The following is a 20108-nucleotide window of genomic DNA, read 5'->3' as shown; positions in this document are numbered from 1 at the left end:
ATAAATGAAAAAAAAGGGGAGAAGTTAATCTCCCGAAATAGTACAACTATCAGGGCTATACTAGGTTCCATGACCTTATAAATTACTAGGTATAGTATGGCCCCGTTGCAACAGCGTCTGAAGTGACTCAGGTGTCATCCTTCAACTGCCGTGTTCTCTTGTTGGATAGTTAGTAGAGCCTAATGAGGAAAGGATGAGGTATGTAGTGCTATTACTTAGTACTGGCCTAGAAGAGGCCGAACCAAGGATAGACCGCTAATTACTGTACATACAATGACTTTGAATCGAGTATCATTCAACAACCTCCCATTATATATCTATGCTTGGTAAACTTAGCTGGGCAAACTATTGTACTTGAGCAATAAGTGACAACTATCTATAGTAAGGAATCTCTTTTTGTTTAAAGGAAAGAGAGGATGCTGAGAGAGAGGCAGTCTCAAAGTTTCGACCGTATGCCCTCTAATCGGAATTTGACATCCTTGAGCACCTTGCTTGTTGGCTTCCAGTCGTCGAATTGGCGTAGGAGTTCCATTGTCTCATCGTAAAGTTCGCGGCGGACGTATTCCTCTTCGAGAATACCGCGCATCGCGAAAGGGAGGATGTACGGGTTTGCGGGGGCTGGTTGGGTGCGTTTGATGTGCAGATTGGCGCTGTGGATGGTGGATGTTTCGAGTGCGAATTCGATGGCCAGACTTGTTTTCATTAGTATTGTGGTTGGGGGGTGGGGGAGATAGTGAGGCGGGAGGTATAACGTACCGGTATACGGATGGGTCATCATAGAGACGGGAGTGCCCCTCTCCACTATATAGACTGCCTGCGAGGGGGGAGCTGAGCTCGCGGATGAGACCGTGGTCTGGGATGCCTAGGTTGCGAAGCTTGAGGACGAAGCCGACTAGGTGAGAGAGACTGCTTGAGGGTTAGAGGCTTTTGGTTTGTCGGAAGGGACGGAGATTGATTGGCTTACAAGCTTGGGGCGTGAACTCTGCCATCGACGAAGGCTGCGCGGTAGATGTATGGATGGGTTACGGGTGCGAAAAGGGACGACTAGAGCCAGTGGTTAGTATATATGAGAAATAGTAGGGGGTGGTGTGTGTGGCACTTTACCTCAAGAGAAACTAGCTGATCATCAATGCTTCCAATGTATGATATCCGAATGCCAAAGTCGAGACAGGTTCTCAGCGCTGATTCATAATCCTTTGAGACTTGGCTGTAAGGCAAGGCGAACTCGAAGAGCTCTCCGGCTGAGCCACTGATCCAGCGAGATCTGAAGTCTGCGAAAGGACCCAGGTTGACACCTGCCATAGCACAGACGCCCACACGCGCTGCATTGAGACAGCCGAAGGATATCAACTTGGCGACCAGCATGATCGCAACAGGGACACCCTGACTATGGCAAGCCACCAGAATGAAATCAGCCTTTCTGATCTCCTCCATCCAATTGAGTAATAATTTCCACAGCAGGTCGACACGCTCAGCTATACGCCCCTCGCCTTCCAGGGCAATTTTTTCGATGTCGCATTTGTAGCCATGGTCGTCAGCCCAGGTATTTATGGCTTCCGCTGCCATGTTCGAGAATCGAATTGAGGTGCCTGTCGGTTGGCCGAGGACACTCCGGATTAACGGTGCAGGGAAATACCCATGTATCCCGATGGCCAATGCCCTTTTGATAGGGGGTGTATCCTTGACCATATGGACGTGTCTGCTGTTCGACTCTTTACCATAGTGGAAGTATCGTCCTATTGTCTGCAACAGACTGGGCTTTTCTTGCATAGCAAATGTCTCGTGAAACCTTGGTAAAACCTGATTGGGCAAGACTTTTCGCAATTGCTTTGAGGCCGCGGCTTCAGACGGTCCCGGTACCAGGTCATTGAGGCCTGCTTCTGGACGTAATGTGGTTTTATCAGGTAATGCAGAGCTGCTCTTGTTATTCTTAAGCTTCACGCTTCCCTTTTTCGCAATCTCAGCCCTTGCTTCTGATTCCGGTTCGGCTTCAATGGTAGCTTTCTTCAAAGAGGCATCTGGCAAGATAGAGGCGCTAGCCACCTGAGAATCTTGCGGGCCCTCTTTATCAGGACCCTTCGAAGACTCCTTGAACCAGAATGACCATCCAGAGGGCCTCGGGTCCTTCACAGGGGGTATCGTAGCGGGACTGCTTGCCCCTTGCGTATCTTGGTCTTGAGTTGGTGCAGGTTCCGTCTGCACGTCTTGCGTGGTTGGCTTATCCACTTCATCTGGAGGCTTGCTTGCAGGCTCTTCTGGCCCTTTTGTTGATGCACCGTACCACATTTGAAGCCAAGAACGTTTTAGAGTGTTCTGCGAATTATCATGCGCTTCATCAGGCTTATCCTGCTCCGGTCTATCTGGCTCCCTTTGCCCCTGATCCTCCGAGGTTGCCTGCTCTTCGTCTTTCAATACAGGGGGTTTCGCGGGCGATTCTTCAGTGGGCTCTGGTGCACTGAGCACTGGCACTGGGTCTGGCACCGGATCTGGCACCGGATCTTTTGGGGCAGGATTCTCGGTCGTTGACGGGGCATAGAACCATGAAAACCATCCACCCGTTTGGACAGTCGACGTTGGGTTTGCGTCCGCACTCTGCCGGTTATCATCTGTAGTAGACTCGGGAGCAGCACTCAATTGGCCCTTATGGGCGTCATCCGTAGCTATCACTGTCTCTTGGTCTTTCGATACTTCTTCCTCGGTCGGTTGCGTTGTTATGCCAGCCGGGCACGACTTAGCATCCTCTTCAGGGGTGAATGTAGTGCCATCAGAAGCTATGTTTATCTTCGTTGTCGCAGCATCGGCGGGAAGAGACCTGCTGGATGCGCCGACCTTCCGAGTAAGCTGGAGGGAGGGATTTCGAAATGGTCTAGGGGAATCAAGCTGAGGAGTTGAGCGGGAAGTGAGTCGGGGTGCTAAGTTTTGAGCGGCGGAGATGCTCTCACGGGCAACCTCGGTAACAGGAGCCGCCTTGGATGCTCTGGAGACTGCCGGCCAGACAGCAGGATACCAACTCTGTGGTTTGAATGATACATCATTAGGTATACGGGACGGATATAGACAAAGATATAGGGCTACTGAGAACCAAGACTCACCGCAGTGCTCCCCCTGTTCCTTGATTCTGCATGGTCTCCGCCTGCGGAAAGCGATGTAGCACCATCGTCGGACGCTGTAGGGGACTTGGAGTCCGCGCCGGGGGGGCTGGGCTTTACTCTCTTACGAGATCCCATCGACGGCATGAAAGCTTAAATAGTAACATCACCGAATGCGAGATGAGGTGCAGATCGAAGCATGGAAAAGCCTAAAGATCAAGTGAAAGGAGATGCTATGACGGGGGAAGGCCAGCAGACTAGCCACCAGCGATGGCAGCCGGAGGATCAGCGCGGGTCTTTGGTTGGTTATCAGCCAAATCGGGCCAGCATCACGCCTGACATCACGTCACATGCTCTCTGCTGACCGTCTTTGTTTGCCTCGCCGCCTCAGGCGGGGAACAGGTGGTGTGGCTGGTGCGCTTGTGCTCCTGCACCGCCACATGCATCCGGGCTGGAAGGGGAAATTTTTATTTTTCGGGGCCGATGTGGAGAAGGCCAGGAAAGGATCCATCCAGGCCGCCGATAACTTTTTTTCCTGGATACATTCTCTTGTACCGCTCTCACCATTCCTACCCACTTGCATCCGCACTTCTTTGCTTAGCGGTTTCGGTTTTTCGTCGAGTGTGCCTCGACCTCCCATCTCTTAAGATGGCGATTCAAAAGAAGGTAAGGCGGCATTGGTCTGGCACGCGGCAATAGAAAACCCAGTACTGACAATGACTTAGCATGGTAAAGGTCGTTTGGATAAGTGGTATCGCCTGGCGAAGGAGAAGGGATACAGAGCGAGAGCTGCTTTCAAGCTGATCCAGCTGAACAAGAAGTATGGCTTTCTGGAGAAGAGCAAAGTCGTTCTCGATCTTTGCGCGGCGCCCGGTGTGAGTACAACCCCTCAGTTTGATTTCTAACGCCCGGTCTGGTGGCTGACCACTCTCGCAACACAGTCGTGGTGTCAAGTTGCTGCAGAATGCATGCCCGCACAGAGTATCATCGTCGGTGTCGATCTTGCGCCTATTAAGCCGATTCCCCGAGTCATTACCTTCCAGAGCGATATCACGACCGAGAAGTGTCGCACAACAATCAGACAGCACCTGAAGCATTGGAAGGCTGATACCGTTCTTCACGATGGTGCCCCCAATGTCGGTACCGCATGGGTTCAGGATGCTTTCTCTCAGGCAGAGCTGGTGTTGCAGTCTTTGAAGTTGGCTACGGAGTTCTTGGCGGAAGGCGGTACATTCGTTACGAAGGTCTTCAGATCCAAGGACTACAATCCGCTTTTGTGGGTTTTAAAGCAACTTTTTGCATCCGTGGAGGCAACGAAACCCCCGTCTTCTCGAAACGTTTCCGCAGAAATCTTCGTTGTTTGTCGGAATTACAAGGCACCAAAGCGCATTGATCCGAAGTTCCTCGATCCTAAGCACGTCTTCGCCGAACTTGCGGACCCTACCCCTAACAATGAGGCTAAGGTGTTCAACCCGGAGAAGAAGAAGCGCAAGAGAGAGGGTTACGAAGAGGGCGATTATACGCAATTCAAGGAGATCCCAGTTACCGAGTTCATCAACACCACTGATCCGATTGCCATCCTGGGTTCATACAACAAACTCAGCTTCCAACAGTCACCAAGTGGTGACCTTGCTCTCGCCACACTGGAGAGACTAGAAGATACGACCGACGAGATCAAAGCCTGCTGTGAGGATCTCAAGGTTCTGGGTAAGAAGGAGTTCCGAAACCTGCTCAGGTGGCGACTGAAAGTGCGGGAGAAGTTTGGTCTCGCTGTGAAGAAGGGGGCCCAAACCAAGGAGGATGAGACTGAAGAAGTGGCGGAGGTCGCTCCTATGGATGACGAGCTGGCCATTCAAGAGGAGCTGATGCGCCTTCGTGAGAAGGAAACCTCAAAGCAGAAGAAAGAGCGCCGCAAGGAGAACGAGAGGAAGCGCAAGGAAATTGTTCGGTTACAGATGCACATGACGACCCCCATGGATATCGGAAAGGAGCAACTGGGACCTAATGGTGAGGATGCTACATTCTCGCTCAAGCGCGCCGAGAGAGGCGGGGTTAGGGACACCATCGCCGCAGGCCATGAAGCGTCGATTGAAAGTGATAGCGAGGACAGTGCTTCCGAGTCTGAGACCGAGGAGAGCGATGACGAGGAAGACCGTTTGGAGCGGGAACTTGACAACTTGTACGAGCAATACCAGGACCGCAAGGAAGACCGGGACACGAAGCTACGGGCAAAGAAGGCCAGGAAGGACTTCGAAGCCGACTCCTGGGACGGCTTTTCCGATTCTGACAAGGAAGAAGGTGAAGACTCCGATGACGAGGGTCTTGGAGTCAGCTCTGCCATCGACAAAACTCCCAAGTCAGCTTCCCTTTCCAACAGTGCCTCGCTATTCTTCGACCAAGATATATTCCAAGGCCTAGAAGACATTGACGATGTGGAGGATGAAGATAGCGCCATCGAAGTTAAGGAGGATCGGCCTAAGGGCAAGGAGTCTGAAAAGAAAAAGGCAAAGGAATCGAAGAAACCTGTGCAGGCGATGGAAGACTCGGACGAAGAAGATCTTGAAGAGCTTGAGGATCCACGGAAAAAGAATGGACAGCTCGGTAAGTTCGCAGAATGCGGCATATCATTGTCTTGTACCCTGGATAACCAATGCTGACTCTACTACGTAGATATCGATATCATCACTGCGGAAGCCATGGCACTCGCTCAGCAGATGGCCACTGGAGAGAAGAAGTCTCATGATGTGGTTGATGATGGCTTTAACCGATTTGCTTTCCGCGATAGTGATGGTCTCCCCGAGTGGTTCCTTGACGACGAGAACAAGCACAGTGTCCAGAACCGTCCTATCACCAAGGCGGCCGCAGCCGCAATCAAGGAGAAGATGCGCGCCATCAACGCTCGGCCCATCAAGAAGGTTATGGAAGCCAAGGGCCGCAAGAAGATGAAGGCCGCCCAGCGACTGGAGAAGTTGCGCAAGAAGTCTGCACTTTTGGCCGATGACGAAGCTCTCAGCGAGCGTGATAAGTCGCAGGCCATTGCGAGGTTGATGAGCAGGGCTACCAAGAAGAAGCCCAAGCAGCAGGTGAAGTTGGTGGTTGCCAAGGGAAACAACAGGGGTATCTCTGGACGTCCTCGTGGTGTCAAGGGCAAGTACAAGATTGTGGATTCTCGTATGAAGAAGGATATCCGGGCTCAGAAGCGCCTTGCCAAGAAGAAGAAGAATTAGTGATGGGGCTTAGTTGTGGAACTCGAAGCGATCTTTTTCATCATTGTCCATGTATATACCCGGTTAACATTATAGATCTCTGTATCATATCCATGGTGAAAGGGGTACTACCTGTTATGGCAGACTGTAATGCGTTTCGATGGCCCGATGTAGTGCGGGATGGGTGGCCCTGGAGTCCTCTCTAGTCCCCTAGATGAAGGTATGGCTTAGGACATGGATCTGTTTCTCATTCAGGAAGCATATCAGCTTATGGCAACGCCGATCACACTCGCCAAATTTCCGCTTATGACTATAGTAGTAGTACTATTCGCCTCTAACTTATGATATAGTACAGATGGAAGGATAATTGTGAGATGATAGAACATAGTAGATAATGGCATTTCTTGAGAATCATAGCTTCTGCTCGTGTGCCTCTGACAGACACAGCATCATTTGGATATAATATGTATTCTACGAAAGTCTTATATATCGTTAGGCCATCCCGTACCAGGCGGGGGAAATCACGGTCCTGTCGGTTCGTCGTGTAGCCGTCTCTATGAGAACTCAGAGGCAGCGTTCATGGCTTCTGCTTCCCTACCCATTCTAGCCATCCAGCGATCAACGAGATCTTGGTTCTCTTTCTGCAGTCGGGATGACCGTTCTTCAGCCATATTCAGTTGAAGATTCAACGATGCCAGCTCGTCTTGGAAATCCTAAAGTGGTGTCAGCAACAGCAGAAGGGGTCACAGAAGGAGGGAACGGAGCAGCATACCTCCAGTAGCTTTGCCTTCCCACGCAACTCTTCATCTCGATCCTTCAAACGTAGTTGAAGATGAGCAATCTCGGTTTCGAATAAGCGGATCCGTCTGCTATCCTGAGTGCTTCTCTTCCGCAGCTTCTCTAAGTCTGTGGTCATGCGTGTGAGCTGGTCCTGCAGTTCGGAGCGTGACCGCTGTGCCTCTGCCAGATCGGCACGTGTTGCTAGGAGAGTCTCTTGTAAAGATGGGTCTTGTGCGCCTGCTCCTGTCGGCGCTTTGCTGGAGCGGGATGCTGAAGTGTCGGATGGCACATGCTGCGCTTCAACCGGATCTGATCTCTGTGGGTTGCTAGCCGTTGCTCCTATGTGAACCGTGCGATCGGCCAGTTGGGTATCTAATGATTTTGGTCATGATAGTCAGAGAAGGGTCAGAATACTTCCGGGAATGTGAACTACCCCAGAAAGTGAGGGTGATCGACATACAAGCATCGTAGATAGCTATGCTGGCTTTCTCTCGTCGATCACGAGCCGCCAGCGCGGCGGAGTACTCCTCTTTCCAGTGGGCCATTTGATAGCAGTGATGATAAGGTGAGTCTATCTAGCGGACGGACGGCGGACCCCTCATATCATGGAGCCATGGTGACGCTCAGAGTCGCCGAGGTAGAGACGTATGGTTTAATGACACAAAAGCCCGCTATGTTTCTAAGGGACCAAACAAGTTATACCACGGCGACATCAACCACCTGCACGCCATTGAAAGCGTGAGGGGAGCATGGGCTGCTTGTCACTGGCGGGTGGATGGGGCGCTGACCGCCATCTCCACCGCCCACGTCCGCGTGCATCATCGAAAGCCGCCGTCGCCGTTAGCTCGGCTCAGTTCACCGTCCAGGCCCAACCATCACTCTTCCTGTTTTGTTACTTGACAACAACTACCCGACTCGCTCGGTGTCTCTGCCAACAGACTGCATCCCTCGCTGTGCTGACGGGATTATATCGACCATCTCTTTGCTTTTCCCCCTCCTATAGACGTAGCTCGACTTGTCAATATACTCACAGCCCCCTCATATCTCCACCATGTCGTCACGGAAGAAGGTCTTGTTGAAGGTACCTCACCTCCCCGGTTCATGCAGGCCAAGCCGCTCTGAAGAATGCTTCAATTACTCACATAGATTTCCGTATCTCTTAGGTTATCATTCTGGGTGATAGCGGCGTCGGTAAGACGAGTTTGATGAATCAATATGTCGGTGGCCTTATCTCCCAGCGATTCCTCGGATCCCCACTCACCCTCATCTCGCTCAACAGGTCAACAAAAAGTTCAGCGCAAGCTACAAGGCCACAATCGGAGCCGACTTTCTCACCAAGGAGGTTCTAGTTGATGATCGGCTGGTGACAATGCAGGCATGTTCTCACCCGCTTGCGCAGATGAACCGAGCGACTTTGGGAATTGGGAGTTAACCGGTTGTAAACAGATTTGGGACACTGCCGGACAAGAGCGATTCCAGTCCCTGGGCGTTGCATTCTACCGTGGTGCCGACTGCTGCGTTCTAGTCTACGATGTCAACAATTCCAAGAGTTTCGAGGCCCTTGACAGCTGGCGCGACGAGTTCCTAATCCAGGCGAGCCCTCGGGATCCTGAGAGCTTCCCTTTTGTAAGAGATTTTCTTTCTTTCAATTTAATCTGGCTTGGGCGCATGAGGTCTTAGGCTAGTAGACACGAGTACTGACTAGAGTTTAGGTTGTGATTGGTAACAAGATCGATGTGGAAGAGAGCAAGCGGATGATCTCTTCGAAACGGGCTATGACGTTCTGCCAGTCGAAGGGCAACATCCCATACTTCGAAACAAGTGCCAAGGAAGCCGTCAACGTTGAGCAGGCTTTTGAAGGTTGGTTACTTATCCTGTCTACTCGATACAAATGCATAGCTAATCTCGCGACTCAGTCATCGCCCGGAGCGCTCTGGCACAAGAAGAGGCAGAAGAATTCAGTGGGGAGTTCAGCGACCCGATCAACATCCACCTTGATGGTGAGCGTGACGGGTGCGCTTGTTAATGACCCTCTTACTAGACATGCCTTGCGAACGATTCATATTTCTGCTTTAAGCCCGCTCCATTTTCACTGTACCCGCCTCCGAACGCTCCCAATTTTTGCTTGTCAGAGCACGTCAATGCCTCGTACGAACTTTTGAGCTTGGAAGAGCGTAGCGGTTCTCTTGGGAACACCTACACTTATACAGTTATGGAGCTCCTCATGTGTTACGCTCCTTGTCTTATGTTTGCCTGCCAATTCGCATGGGATATCCGTTGATGGTCTTGATTCTGCTTAATATTTTCCTCTTGCTTTTCTGGTACGAAGGTACTGTCATGTTCTGTAGGAGTCTGGAATACTACTGCTTATCTGCTGAAAGCTTGTACAGTATAGCCGACTAAGTAGGCAATTACCACACATCTAGTGTTGTATTACGCAAGACCTACATGCTTCATAGTCCAAATTCCCAATTAGAACCTGAGAAGCAAGGAGGACCTCGTTGGTCAAAGAACAAGTGGTATGGTGGAGAAGATCAGGATCGGCTAAGCGTCGCGTGCTTATCTCGGCGCATCTCGTGATGCTCGGCGTTATCAGCTCGGGTTACACCGCAGAGTCACTCCGCTCCCGGTTTCCCTCTCTCTTCCCCGGTGAATTCCCCCGACCTTGCTCCGTCCACGCCCCATTCTCTATCGCCTGCTGGAACAGGTGGTGCTTCCAACTTATACGGCCTTTTGTTTGCCCCCATGATCTACGACAGATCACTCGCGGTCCGGGGGGTCTAATATACCTCGCATCGCGTGCGCCGGCGGGGAGATCTATAGAGCCTCGACTGACAGCGAGTTCATTCTCTTATCGCCCACTACTGACGGCCAGAGAAGGTACGTGGAAAGGTCTCGCAGCCATGGAAGCACCCGAGACCACGGAAGGCTCGGTTTTAGTCGGCGCCGCAAGACGAACATTGGGAATTTGCCTGTTGCTTGTCGTGGTATTTTTATGGACGGCCTCGAATTTCCTCGCCAGTGTATGTGCTTTGCTTCTCTCGACTCTTCACTCTATAATACATCCGGCACGGTGCTAATCTATTCTCTTTCTATGTACCACAGACGATATTCGCCGACGATACATACTCGAAGCCGTTTTTCGTGACGTACATCAACACCTCGATCTTCATCCTTCCCCTCTTCACAATCCTCTTCCGTCGGCTCTTGAAATTATGGCGCGCAGGGAAACTCTACCGAATTCGCTCATTCAAAAGCTTATTGGAGCATCTTGATTCTCACGATACGAACGTCGAGGCACGGGGAATACTTAGTCACGATGCAAGTGGGGAGCATTGGCGCAGCGAAGACGAAGACCCTGAAACATGGGCTGCTGCTAGGTTCGATGCCGCGTCCAGAGGCCAGCAATCTAAGCTGGGATTAAAGGCGACAGCTAAATTGAGCTTCGAGTTCTGTCTGTTATGGGTAAGCATACGTCAACACTGAGTATCCATTCCGTATAAAATCTCAGAAAGCTAACGAGCACCAGTTCTCCGTAAGTACCAGCGATTAATAAAGCTAGCCCTCCTTCTGCGGGGACCGGAAACTGAACCAACTAGGCAAACTACTTTGCAATGGCCTGTCTCCAATACACAACAGTAGGAAGCACCACAATCCTGACCTCAACAAGCGGTACGTTCGCCACCATCCCACCCTGCATCACCATTTCACCACCCAACACTAACCCCCAAAACCAGGAGTCTGGACCCTCATCTTCGGCGCCCTAATCGGCGTCGAGCGCTTTACCATTCGAAAGCTCATGGGAGTCATTGCCTCTCTAATCGGCATAATCCTCATCTCCCGCGTCGACATGTCAACCCCCGACAACCCCAGCAACAACAACAACAGTAGCAGTAGCAGCGGAAGCGGAAGTACCTTCCCCTCCAAAACCCCAGGCGAGATCGCCCTCGGCGACGCAATGGCCGCATTCAGCGCCATCCTATACGGTGTTTACACCATCGTGCTGAAAAAGCAAGTGGGGGACGAATCCCGCGTCAACATGCAACTATTCTTCGGATTAGTAGGATTATTCAACACGGTCCTCCTCTGGCCGGGCTTCATCATTCTTCACATTCTCGGTATAGAAACTGTAGGAATGCCTGATACGGGAAGAGTCTGGACGATTATCTTGGTACGGTTTCTCCAACCGCCAACCCCCCCACACACTAAACCCTTTCTCACACCAACAATCCAATACCCTACCCAATAACTAATACCAACGCTAATGCAGGTAAACGCCCTCGCCTCCCTCGCCTCCGACATCGCCTGGGCCTACGCAATGCTTCTCACCACGCCACTAGTGGTAACAGTGGGACTAAGCTTGACGATCCCGCTCTCGCTGGTAGGCCAGATCGTGCTTCAGGGACAGTACGCGAGCGCGTTGTACTGGGCTGGGGCTACGGTGGTGTTCTTGTCGTTTTTGGTGGTCAATCAGGAGAGTCGGGAGGTGGATGGGGAGGGGCCTGTGGTGGTTGGGAGAGGAGGGGCTGGTAGTGGGTATGAGGCTATTCCGGGGGATCGTGGTAATGCTTATGGAAGGGATAGATGATAAGTACTCCTTACCTACTATGGAGGTGTTAGTTCGTTAGAGAGGTAGTAGGTGAGGGACTTGCTTTACTATTATTTTCTACTGGGGGGTGTGTTTTGTGTGATGGTTGGGATGTGAAAAACATCTAGCTAGAATGGGACTAAATAAGAAAGATAAGATGAGAATGTTATCATTCTGATACTTAAACTAGAAATGACAAAATGTGCTGGTGCTTGAAGCACGTAGAGCATTATTGGTACTAAATAGAATTACATGACCACAGCGACACAAGGAGTGCCGTGTGGGACGAATGGAAGTGAGCAGAAATACATGAAGAACAAGGCTGGAAAATCCGCACCACTTCTCATGTCATCCAGGACAATTGAGCAATACGCGAGACTAACCCAACTCGTAACATGCCTTACTCGCTCGGGTCTCAACATCTCGTACAACCAGTTAAAGAAAATCACAAGACATTAAGACAGTATCATGAAGAACATTGGGTATGTATCATCAAACAAGCGCAAGTGTGAAATAATAGAATACCTGCAAGTATGGAAACAACAAAGGAGAGTAGTCGGGTAAGAAGTGAAGTAGACTAGCCAGAATCCAAGTGAAATCAAGAAAACTTCAAGGAGTGTATAAAAGGGGCGGAATCCGAAAGGCTCCGGGATATGTTATACAGTGGATATCTTTTAACGGAGGCCTGCTGCTCCGGGCGCAGGCTCCAGTTTCTTGCGGGCGACGAGAATACTCTTCAAAGCACCTAGCCACTTTGCAAGAGATTCTTCATCCGGCGCACATAGTCGATACGACTTCTCTTCTGCGATGATTTGGAGACAGAAATGTTTTGAACGTGACATAGGATCGACTTCAGCAGCGTCAATCACCTGTGCCATGGGAATGACTTTGACGGCAGAGTATTCCTTGAGGATCGGATGGTCAGTCATGCAAGCTTGCCCAAAGGGTATAGATAGAATGGGATGCTAGGGAATAGCACAATAACAAAAGCCATACCTGTTCATCTTTGTAGAAACCAAGGCTTTTCGGGCGCAACACAACCCACAGTCGCTTCCATTGGCGCATAGATCCCTTGATTTTGAGGCACTGAAGATACCCATTACATACAACTCTCTCCGGGTCACGAAGGACTGCGGACTCGTTGCGCGGTATTGAGGAATGCCCGTCGCTGTGAACTGATGCAGGTTGGTTCTGAATGGAAGGCGAAGTCATGCGAACGCCGTTGTTGCTCCCAGGCCCATCGGACCATTCCGAATATGACGTGATGTCATTGCCCGAGTGATCATGAGGCGAGGCAAAACGCCTCGAATGGTAAGTAGGTGACAATGAATCCCCGACTTCCGGCGAGCTTGGTCTTCCGCGCTGATCAAAATCGGAGTGATCAGTGGTGTCATAGATGCGGCGCTTGTTGTTCCCGACGGTGTCGCTATTCTTTGATAAGGCGAGGAAGGCCTCTTCGTCTTCATCCATGCGGGTTTCTGATCGGATATGTCTAATCCAGTCTTCGGCATCTTTTTCTGAAGACGACTGGAAACGATAATTCTTTGACGGAGAGAAAACGCCAAATACGTACTGCCGGTTGGATCGGGGCGACCTGACCGACGCAACTGCCGTGACCTCAGACAATGTGATAGAGGCTCGGAGCCTTGTAGCCTCCTCATCCTTGTATACCGACAAAAGATTGGGACGTAAAACGAGATACGCAGGTTTCCAGGAGGCCCTAAATGCCTAGTTCGACAGAGTTAGTTCTAGATCGGGCTTGGCTGAAGGCGCAAATGACTAACATGTTTGTGCTTCACGCGACGAAACACCTTCCCAGTCTTCAGGACCCGATCGAATTCAAAGCTCCCATTTTCATTGACGGGCGAGAAAGTGTCCAAGTTGACGTGACCGCTGCGATAGTGAGCGGATTGATTATTCGGGACTAGAAGCGCCGACGTCTGAACGGTGCCATCGGGTAGCTGGATCGCGGGAGCCTTGGGATTCCCTTCTGCAACCGGTGCGTATGATGTGGGAATTGGTTGACTCATGATTATAAGAAGGTCGTGCTAGTATCCAAGGTCTGTGTCGAAAATAACTGTCGTGTACAAGTGGAGTTCGAATGGCGCGCGAGCGGAGAGAAGGAGTGTATAGCGCTATCTATACCGGCTGGACGGCACACCGGGACGGCGGCCACTTTTGAGACACTGTAACGAAAATAGATCGATATATAGTGAGTGGTAGTAGTCGGCAAGATTAAAAAAAGGTAGGCAGAAATATTCGCCAAGTAGTATCTGGCTGCTGACGATTAGAGTCGGTCGCGGCCGACAGGGTCATGGAGGCTGTGCCGAAAGGAGTGGTGAGCGGGTGGGAAGCGACGACGGGGAGGAACGAGGGAATGCGATGAAGTAACGGAGCGTTCGCCGTGACGACAACCAGTAAGTAGGTTCACACAGAATAGAGAAGTAGCATGACTCTAGTAAAGGCGCGAATCCCTCACCAAACGGATCCCAAGGGTTGGAGCAGAAAAAGGGGATCCTTTCGGGGACGAAGAGAGATGAGGAGAGAGGGGGCGGAGGTAAGTTCTTTTTCTAATTTTCCCAATTCAACGGGACGCATGGACGTTTTTTTGTTTTGGAGATCATCTGGGTTTAGTCCCGTTGGAAGCTGGAACCTCGACCCTCGACCGGCTTTCTCCCCTGCCGTTTCACCTTCGCGCCTTCTGCCATCCTTTTCGTCACATTGACTGGTTTCTCCCCCCCTTCCTTGACTGCAAAACTCCCTTTATGAAACCCTTTGTTGATTCAGTTTGAAGGGAAGGGGGGAGGGGGAAGGGGAGGAACAACAATAATAATCGATGATATTGTCAACAGATGCGACTGAAACGGGCTCATACCTCGTGGGTAGTAGCCATGACCCAGAAACCCCCCCCCCCCATTTCACTTAATTATCATCTGCTCCTCCCGCACAACCACACCACCACGTTTTTTGAGTTTCAAGACATGTCTTCTTCCCCGACATTCTTCGGGTTCATCAACTACATAAATGAACGGATTTGATCTTCACAAATGTACACGGCAGATCCACGGATCTGATTGCCCACACGGGTCGCTAATAATAGGACGTAAGTACTGTAAGTTACTCTCCAGACCGAGAGCATCGAGTAGACAGATACATAAGTCCCTTGACCGCGCTGCAGATCATGACGGGCAATCCGTCCTACAGTACAAGCATAAATGCCTGAAGATGGCCGTGCATGAGATGAGTTATCATCCCGGCATGCATGTTGCGTGTACCTACATAAGTTGTAGAGAATATCAGTAGGTAAAATATCTACCGACCTACATGCTTTCACCGACGCATTGGATGTGACAGCTCAGCCGCGAAGCTCCGCACGATGCTTCTCTCGCCATGTAAAGACTGCATTTATCCCCCGGTAGTGATGTCATTCGTGAGATCCCGCGCTGGACAAGACCAAACTTACTCTATAAGCTCTGTCAAGCCAGTCACCATGCCCTGGGGAAACTCAAGCGGGAGTTCCTGTCAGAATCTGCAAAAGTGCACCCGTTCTATCCAGGATCCGGGATACAGACTGCCGTGTCCCAGCATGCCTTAAAAGGCCACCTTGACAGATCCCCCCTAAGGACCGGGGTCACGTGTGGGTCCCGATGGGATTTCAGGGTTCTGGATGCATAAATTACCGGCACGTAATACCACCAGGTACCAATGGCCCGCTCTTACCATACAATACACCTATTGCTCAGTCGGGCCGAATTCACCGGCTAGAACTAGGAGTATCTATTCACCTACTCAATCAACTAACGGTATGGAGTAGTTATCTCCTTGAACCCATGTAGCTAGGTTGCTAGAGTTAACTAATAGTGTGAAAAACTGGTAACTAATTTGCTACCATAGTGGGCTACGGATCTCCTATTCTCCTGCCATATGTGTAGGAGATTATTAGGCTCGATGTCATACAATGAATCAACATCAGCAGCACTTGCACCCAAAACCCGAGTCAGATCTCTGACCCGATTTGCAGGACAATGAATAGAGTCATGCGAACAGGCCCATGTATTACACGATGAACAAGGTCCATCTCCATTGGCTCATGTCTAAGTATGAAGATGAAGGTGAGACAGTGAAGGTGCCCTCGTTTCAAGATGATTATGGAAGCAGAGAGAACAGAATAACAGCTTGGAGCAAGCTATTGGCCCCTTTTAGGGAAAGTTGTCTTGCCTACTAAGACACACATGCGTGGTCAAGGGAGAGAGTGGTTGCGTCGCATCCGCGGTTACGAAGCGCGGCCACCAGAGATCTTAACCCTCTGGTGTCTGACGACGGTCGCGCCAAGCTAACGAACGAGAGGAACTGGTTCTGGAAAACACTAAACATAAATAGAAATCCAATGTGGCCTCTCAACTTCTGATTGCCCTTCAAGGTGGTTCGCATGCTGATCGTGAACTCAAAGGGCCCAGAAAATACTCTTTGACACTTGCTGACGACAGCCAGATTCCGCCCGGCCAAAATTAAGAATGATTGAAGGAGGACGTGTTTTGCAGGTTAAGCTTCAGGGTCTTTTGCATGCACCAACTCTACAAGTACCAAGGCTGGGTCGGTAAGGCCTGTATTCCTAGTTCTTACCGCCCATCAGGCCCAAATTTCTCTCGGTGGTGCTGTCTTGACTCGTTCCCTCTAATTTCCCCCAATAACCACAGTACAAGGGTTGTGTGGTTTCTATAGTGCCTTTTTAGACGTAATTTTGGCCTTTCTAGAGTGCCACCAATCTAACCGACCAAGTCAGCAATAATTTACCGCCAGTTGATTTGGTCTGGGAGAGGGATTTGGAGAGGGTAAAACGGAGAAAGGAACGAAAGGGAGAACCAGTTGGACTACCGCAAAAAGGCTAAGTGTAATACGTTACCAGAATACCAGTCTGGAAAGGAGAGCCGTGACTCCCGAGCTGGAGGGTAGGCTGTAAATTACCATCTGTGACCACGACCGCTTGCGCCTCCTTGGCCTTGGCGGAACTTCCACCCATCCCCATCCCCAAATAATCCTCTCTCGAGCCTTCATCTCATCGGTTGCCCTCCCGCAGCTCTCGGCTTCCATCCAGCCTCAGCCTGCCCCCCCCCCCTCTCTCATCGTGATTAATGACCTCGTCGACCACAATCGTGTCTTCGGCCTCATTGCTCCGGACACCAGTCCTTTGCGTTGCTGTCGACTTTCCCCCCGCCCACCTCTGCCTGGCCGACTGAGAGGGAAAAGTTGGCGAGAAAGGAGGCTTTCCTCCGGCCGCTCTTTATTTCGACTCTTCGCTTCGCCTCAACCGGGATCCTCCATCTCTTCTCGATTATAATTCTCTTTAATCGCTTTTCTGTGTCCTCGTCTTGCTCGGCTTTGGGAAGTGACATATAAGCCAGAGTCTCGCCTCGGCGCTCGCGTGCGGACGTACATCTCTTGTCATCGAGATTCCCTCTGGGATAATATCCGACAAGAGATATCTTGGTCTGAGAAGCTCCTTTGACTTGACTGCTGATACCTGATAACTATTGTGTGCCATCGCTGTTCAATCAGCCGTGTGGCCCATCTTCTGCACCCATGGGCCTCGTTCAACGGGTTACGAAATGGCTGCCCTCCACGCCGAGTCTGCCCCTAGATGACTCTTCGCGCGAGAAAGGCCGTAATCTGTCCAGATTCGCTTTCTTCAAACGGAGGATACGGTTAAAGGGCAACTCATCGATCTCGATACCCCTGGGATTTGTTTTACTATTTCCATGCCTTGTAATAGTCCTTATCCTACTACTTTTTGTTCGACATCCTTCTTCCCCTGGGGGTATCCTCATCCCTGCCGGTACTCCGCCTTCTATCAGGTTCGTTTCACTCGCCAGGCACGAGAATCAGAGTTTTCGATAGCTAACCACGCGCCGACTCGACAGGAAAATAAGCGAAAAGTACGACAAAGTCTTCGCTACTGGCTGTCTTCCCGTCGAGAAAACAGACGCCCCGCGCGCAAACGCCGCTTTCGTCGTCCTTGCCAGAAACAAGGAATTAGACGGAGTTATTCAGTCACTCAAGTCAATTGAAAGACACTTCAACCGCTGGTTCCACTACCCTTACGTCTTCCTGAACGATGGTGATTTCGATGACGCCTTTAAGGCGACGGTCAAGAACTACACCAGCGCCCCCGTTGAGTTTGGCAAGATCGATGAGTCTATGTGGGGTTACCCCGACTGGGTTGACCATGAAGTCGCCAAAGAAGGCGTCCGGAAACAGGGTGACGCCGCCATCATGTACGGAGGCATGGAGAGTTACCACCATATGTGCCGATTCTATTCCGGGTAAGTTTCCTAAACAAATTCACTCTGTCACTAATTCTGACCCTTAAACAGCCATTTCTACAAGCACCCTCTGCTCATGAAATACGAATGGTACTGGCGTCTCGAGCCTGAGATCAAGTACTTCTGTGATATTACATAGTACGACTCTCCCATGGATCCTTGCGTATCGGTAATATACTGACATCCTAATCAGTGATCCATTCATCAAGATGGCGGAAGCAAACAAGACCTACGGCTTCACGATCGCTGTCAAGGAGCTTCGAGAGACCGTTCCCAACATCTTCCGTTACGCATCTGCCTACAAGCGGAAACACAACCTGGAATCGAAGGGATTGTGGGAAATGTTCCTGGAGAAACCCGAGGAAGAGCCTAAGCCCGAGGAGGAAAAGCAAGAGAAACTCCCTGAGGAGATCCTTCAAAACGAGCCTGGTGAAAATACTGTTCCCGATGTTGACCCGGAGGCCATGGAAGGCGAGAAGTACAACATGTGCCACTTCTGGAGTAACTTTGAGATCGCGCGGTTGGACTTCTTCCGCAGCAAGGAATATGAGGAGTTCTTCGACATGATGGATAAGAGTGGGGGTTTCTGGATGGAGAGAGTATGTCCTTGTGTACCTGACTTCGCCTTCGATATAACTAACTAATTGTCTGATCTAGTGGGGTGATGCGCCTATCCATTCTCTGGCCGCCGGTATTCTCTTGTCCCCCAGCGACATCCACTACTTCCGTGACTTCGGCTATCGGCACACTACTATCCAGCATTGTCCTGCCAACGCTCCTGCACGGCAATTGCCCCGGATCCCCTGGCTGGAGACGACAACCGAGGACGAAAAGGAGCGCATCGAAGAGGACGAGTATTGGGCGAACCCTGATCCCGTCAAGGAGAACGGTGTCGGCTGCAGGTGCAGGTGTGACACCGACATCGTGGATGTTGAAGGCAAGCAGGGCAGTTGTCTCGCCGAATGGGTCGAAGTTGCTGGAGGATGGGCATCCCCATAGATTCGGATTGTTGCCCTTTAATGTTCGCTGTATAATCTTCGCCTCCTGGTTTCCGTACCTATTTGTTCGACTATGAGCATTACTCGGTTCGCCCTTGGAGTTATTTGCTTGAGCCTGCATGTTACGTTGGCTGTGGGTTTCTGGACGGCGTTATACGGATCTGACCTTTCTTACGTGGAAGACGGTGTGACCATTCTCATCAATATGGACAAATTCATCTAGCGTGCTTCGTATATCTCACCTGGTTTGCCCGCAATCACTCTAAAAAGAAAAGTGTATGCTCAGAAGGCCCTGCTGTTGGGAATCCAAGTCGACTACCAAATCATTCATCTTGGAGACGCTTGGACCACGTTTCTGCTCGGTTTACTCGAGCGACCGCAGGCCAGAAGCAATGTCGTCCCTCGTATTGAGCACGAACATACGTTGTGGGTTTGCGTGGCTGGATGCGTCTGCTTGCGATACCCAATGTCTGGTTGTCTGCATGCTTGGGTGGTTTCTCATTCGCCCTCATGGCTTTCCCCTGACATTGTCAGGCAGCAAACAGCAAATCTCCAGTTGGTATTGGGGGGTGTTGTATGAACAAGCGAAGGATCGCCGACGACAACGACCAGGTATTGCTGCAGGTCTCTTGGAGCCTATTACTTCCTACTGAATGGGCCATCTACACCGTAGCACCTATCAAATGTCTTTTTGTCCTTACTTACCACCATTGGCGCAAGCCTCATGTTCTCCTATTCTGCTGTTTTGACATCAATCTGCTGTTTCTGTTTCCCCCTTGAATATTCTTTTTTAGTTCGATGCCCCGTTCTTCCCATATCATGTCATGAAATGTACATATCTACTTTATATGCTTCTCTCTGTTCTCTCGTGCTGAAACGGGAAGGTTTTCTTTTCTTCAATCACACATCCACGCGCACCCATATATTGTCAAAGTCCCAATTTTTGAAGTTACTGTTTGTCCATAGTTGCATGGGATGTTCTAGTTATGTGAAGTACACCTGTACTTGGTTAAAATAATACTATCTATCTGGTCGGTAATTTCCAGTTCACGGGCAATGGTGAAGGCGTCGAAGGGAAGAATGGATGGAAGACTTGGGACCCTCTCAAGATGGGGGAGGGGCCTACT

The 20108-nt window shown here is 50.6% G+C and overlaps 10 protein-coding genes across 10 annotated transcripts; 6 read left to right on the top strand and 4 right to left on the bottom strand.

Moving 5' to 3' along the window:
* Positions 1-436: 436 nt before the first annotated feature.
* On the bottom strand, positions 437-3236 carry BDQ94DRAFT_158731 (uncharacterized protein; the record flags this gene model as incomplete). The annotated part of the gene is made up of 6 exons (XM_026768990.1): positions 437-692; positions 757-906; positions 965-1044; positions 1105-3010; positions 3083-3118; positions 3166-3236. 6 exons carry the CDS (start codon positions 3234-3236, stop codon positions 437-439), a joined length of 2499 nt encoding a protein of 832 aa, XP_026627847.1.
* A 501-nt stretch (positions 3237-3737) lies between these two features.
* Positions 3738-6316, top strand: spb1 (rRNA methyltransferase spb1; the record flags this gene model as incomplete). Its single annotated transcript, XM_026771225.1, has 4 exons — positions 3738-3755; positions 3815-3964; positions 4031-5690; positions 5760-6316. 4 exons carry the CDS (start codon positions 3738-3740, stop codon positions 6314-6316), a joined length of 2385 nt encoding a protein of 794 aa, XP_026627846.1.
* A 348-nt stretch (positions 6317-6664) lies between these two features.
* On the bottom strand, positions 6665-7793 carry BDQ94DRAFT_15756 (ATG16 family protein). Its single transcript, XM_026768760.1, has 3 exons — positions 7536-7793; positions 7068-7447; positions 6665-7008 (listed from the first exon to the last, which is right to left on the bottom strand). Exons 1-3 carry the CDS (start codon positions 7618-7620, stop codon positions 6850-6852), a joined length of 624 nt encoding a protein of 207 aa, XP_026627845.1. The 5' UTR covers positions 7621-7793; the 3' UTR covers positions 6665-6849.
* A 149-nt stretch (positions 7794-7942) lies between these two features.
* Positions 7943-9586, top strand: rab7 (Rab family GTPase YPT7). Its single transcript, XM_026765726.1, has 6 exons — positions 7943-8156; positions 8239-8292; positions 8355-8450; positions 8522-8701; positions 8788-8935; positions 8992-9586. The coding sequence occupies exons 1-6, from the start codon at positions 8127-8129 to the stop codon at positions 9099-9101; spliced, it is 618 nt and encodes a 205-aa protein (XP_026627844.1). The 5' UTR covers positions 7943-8126; the 3' UTR covers positions 9102-9586.
* A 392-nt stretch (positions 9587-9978) lies between these two features.
* BDQ94DRAFT_169134 (uncharacterized protein) lies at positions 9979-11663 on the top strand (the record flags this gene model as incomplete). Its single annotated transcript, XM_026771224.1, has 6 exons — positions 9979-10098; positions 10181-10540; positions 10605-10610; positions 10675-10747; positions 10813-11246; positions 11346-11663. The coding sequence occupies 6 exons, from the start codon at positions 9979-9981 to the stop codon at positions 11661-11663; spliced, it is 1311 nt and encodes a 436-aa protein (XP_026627843.1).
* Positions 11664-12229: 566 nt separating this feature from the next.
* Positions 12230-13902, bottom strand: BDQ94DRAFT_15701 (PH domain-containing protein). Its single transcript, XM_026768687.1, has 3 exons — positions 13448-13902; positions 12660-13391; positions 12230-12568 (listed from the first exon to the last, which is right to left on the bottom strand). The coding sequence occupies exons 1-3, from the start codon at positions 13691-13693 to the stop codon at positions 12338-12340; spliced, it is 1209 nt and encodes a 402-aa protein (XP_026627842.1). The 5' UTR covers positions 13694-13902; the 3' UTR covers positions 12230-12337.
* A 1407-nt stretch (positions 13903-15309) lies between these two features.
* Positions 15310-16165, bottom strand: BDQ94DRAFT_140947 (uncharacterized protein). The gene has a single exon (XM_026765725.1). The coding sequence runs from the start codon at positions 16092-16094 to the stop codon at positions 15885-15887; it is 210 nt and encodes a 69-aa protein (XP_026627841.1). The 5' UTR covers positions 16095-16165; the 3' UTR covers positions 15310-15884.
* Positions 16166-17122: 957 nt separating this feature from the next.
* Positions 17123-19121, top strand: BDQ94DRAFT_15651 (glycosyltransferase family 15 protein). Its single transcript, XM_026768631.1, has 5 exons — positions 17123-17515; positions 17582-17983; positions 18035-18121; positions 18177-18582; positions 18641-19121. Exons 1-5 carry the CDS (start codon positions 17244-17246, stop codon positions 18980-18982), a joined length of 1509 nt encoding a protein of 502 aa, XP_026627840.1. The 5' UTR covers positions 17123-17243; the 3' UTR covers positions 18983-19121.
* BDQ94DRAFT_15652 (uncharacterized protein) lies at positions 19122-19798 on the top strand. Its single transcript, XM_026768632.1, has one exon. The coding sequence runs from the start codon at positions 19260-19262 to the stop codon at positions 19632-19634; it is 375 nt and encodes a 124-aa protein (XP_026627839.1). The 5' UTR covers positions 19122-19259; the 3' UTR covers positions 19635-19798.
* Positions 19600-20048, top strand: BDQ94DRAFT_15659 (uncharacterized protein). Its single transcript, XM_026768642.1, has one exon. The coding sequence runs from the start codon at positions 19706-19708 to the stop codon at positions 19997-19999; it is 294 nt and encodes a 97-aa protein (XP_026627838.1). The 5' UTR covers positions 19600-19705; the 3' UTR covers positions 20000-20048.
* Positions 20049-20108: the final 60 nt, after the last annotated feature.

This window comes from Aspergillus welwitschiae (genome assembly GCF_003344945.1).
Source record: "Aspergillus welwitschiae strain CBS 139.54b unplaced genomic scaffold BDQ94scaffold_11, whole genome shotgun sequence".
In the NCBI taxonomy this organism is placed as follows: Eukaryota; Fungi; Ascomycota; class Eurotiomycetes; order Eurotiales; family Aspergillaceae; genus Aspergillus; species Aspergillus welwitschiae.
This window is presented reverse-complemented; position numbering and strand designations above follow the sequence as displayed.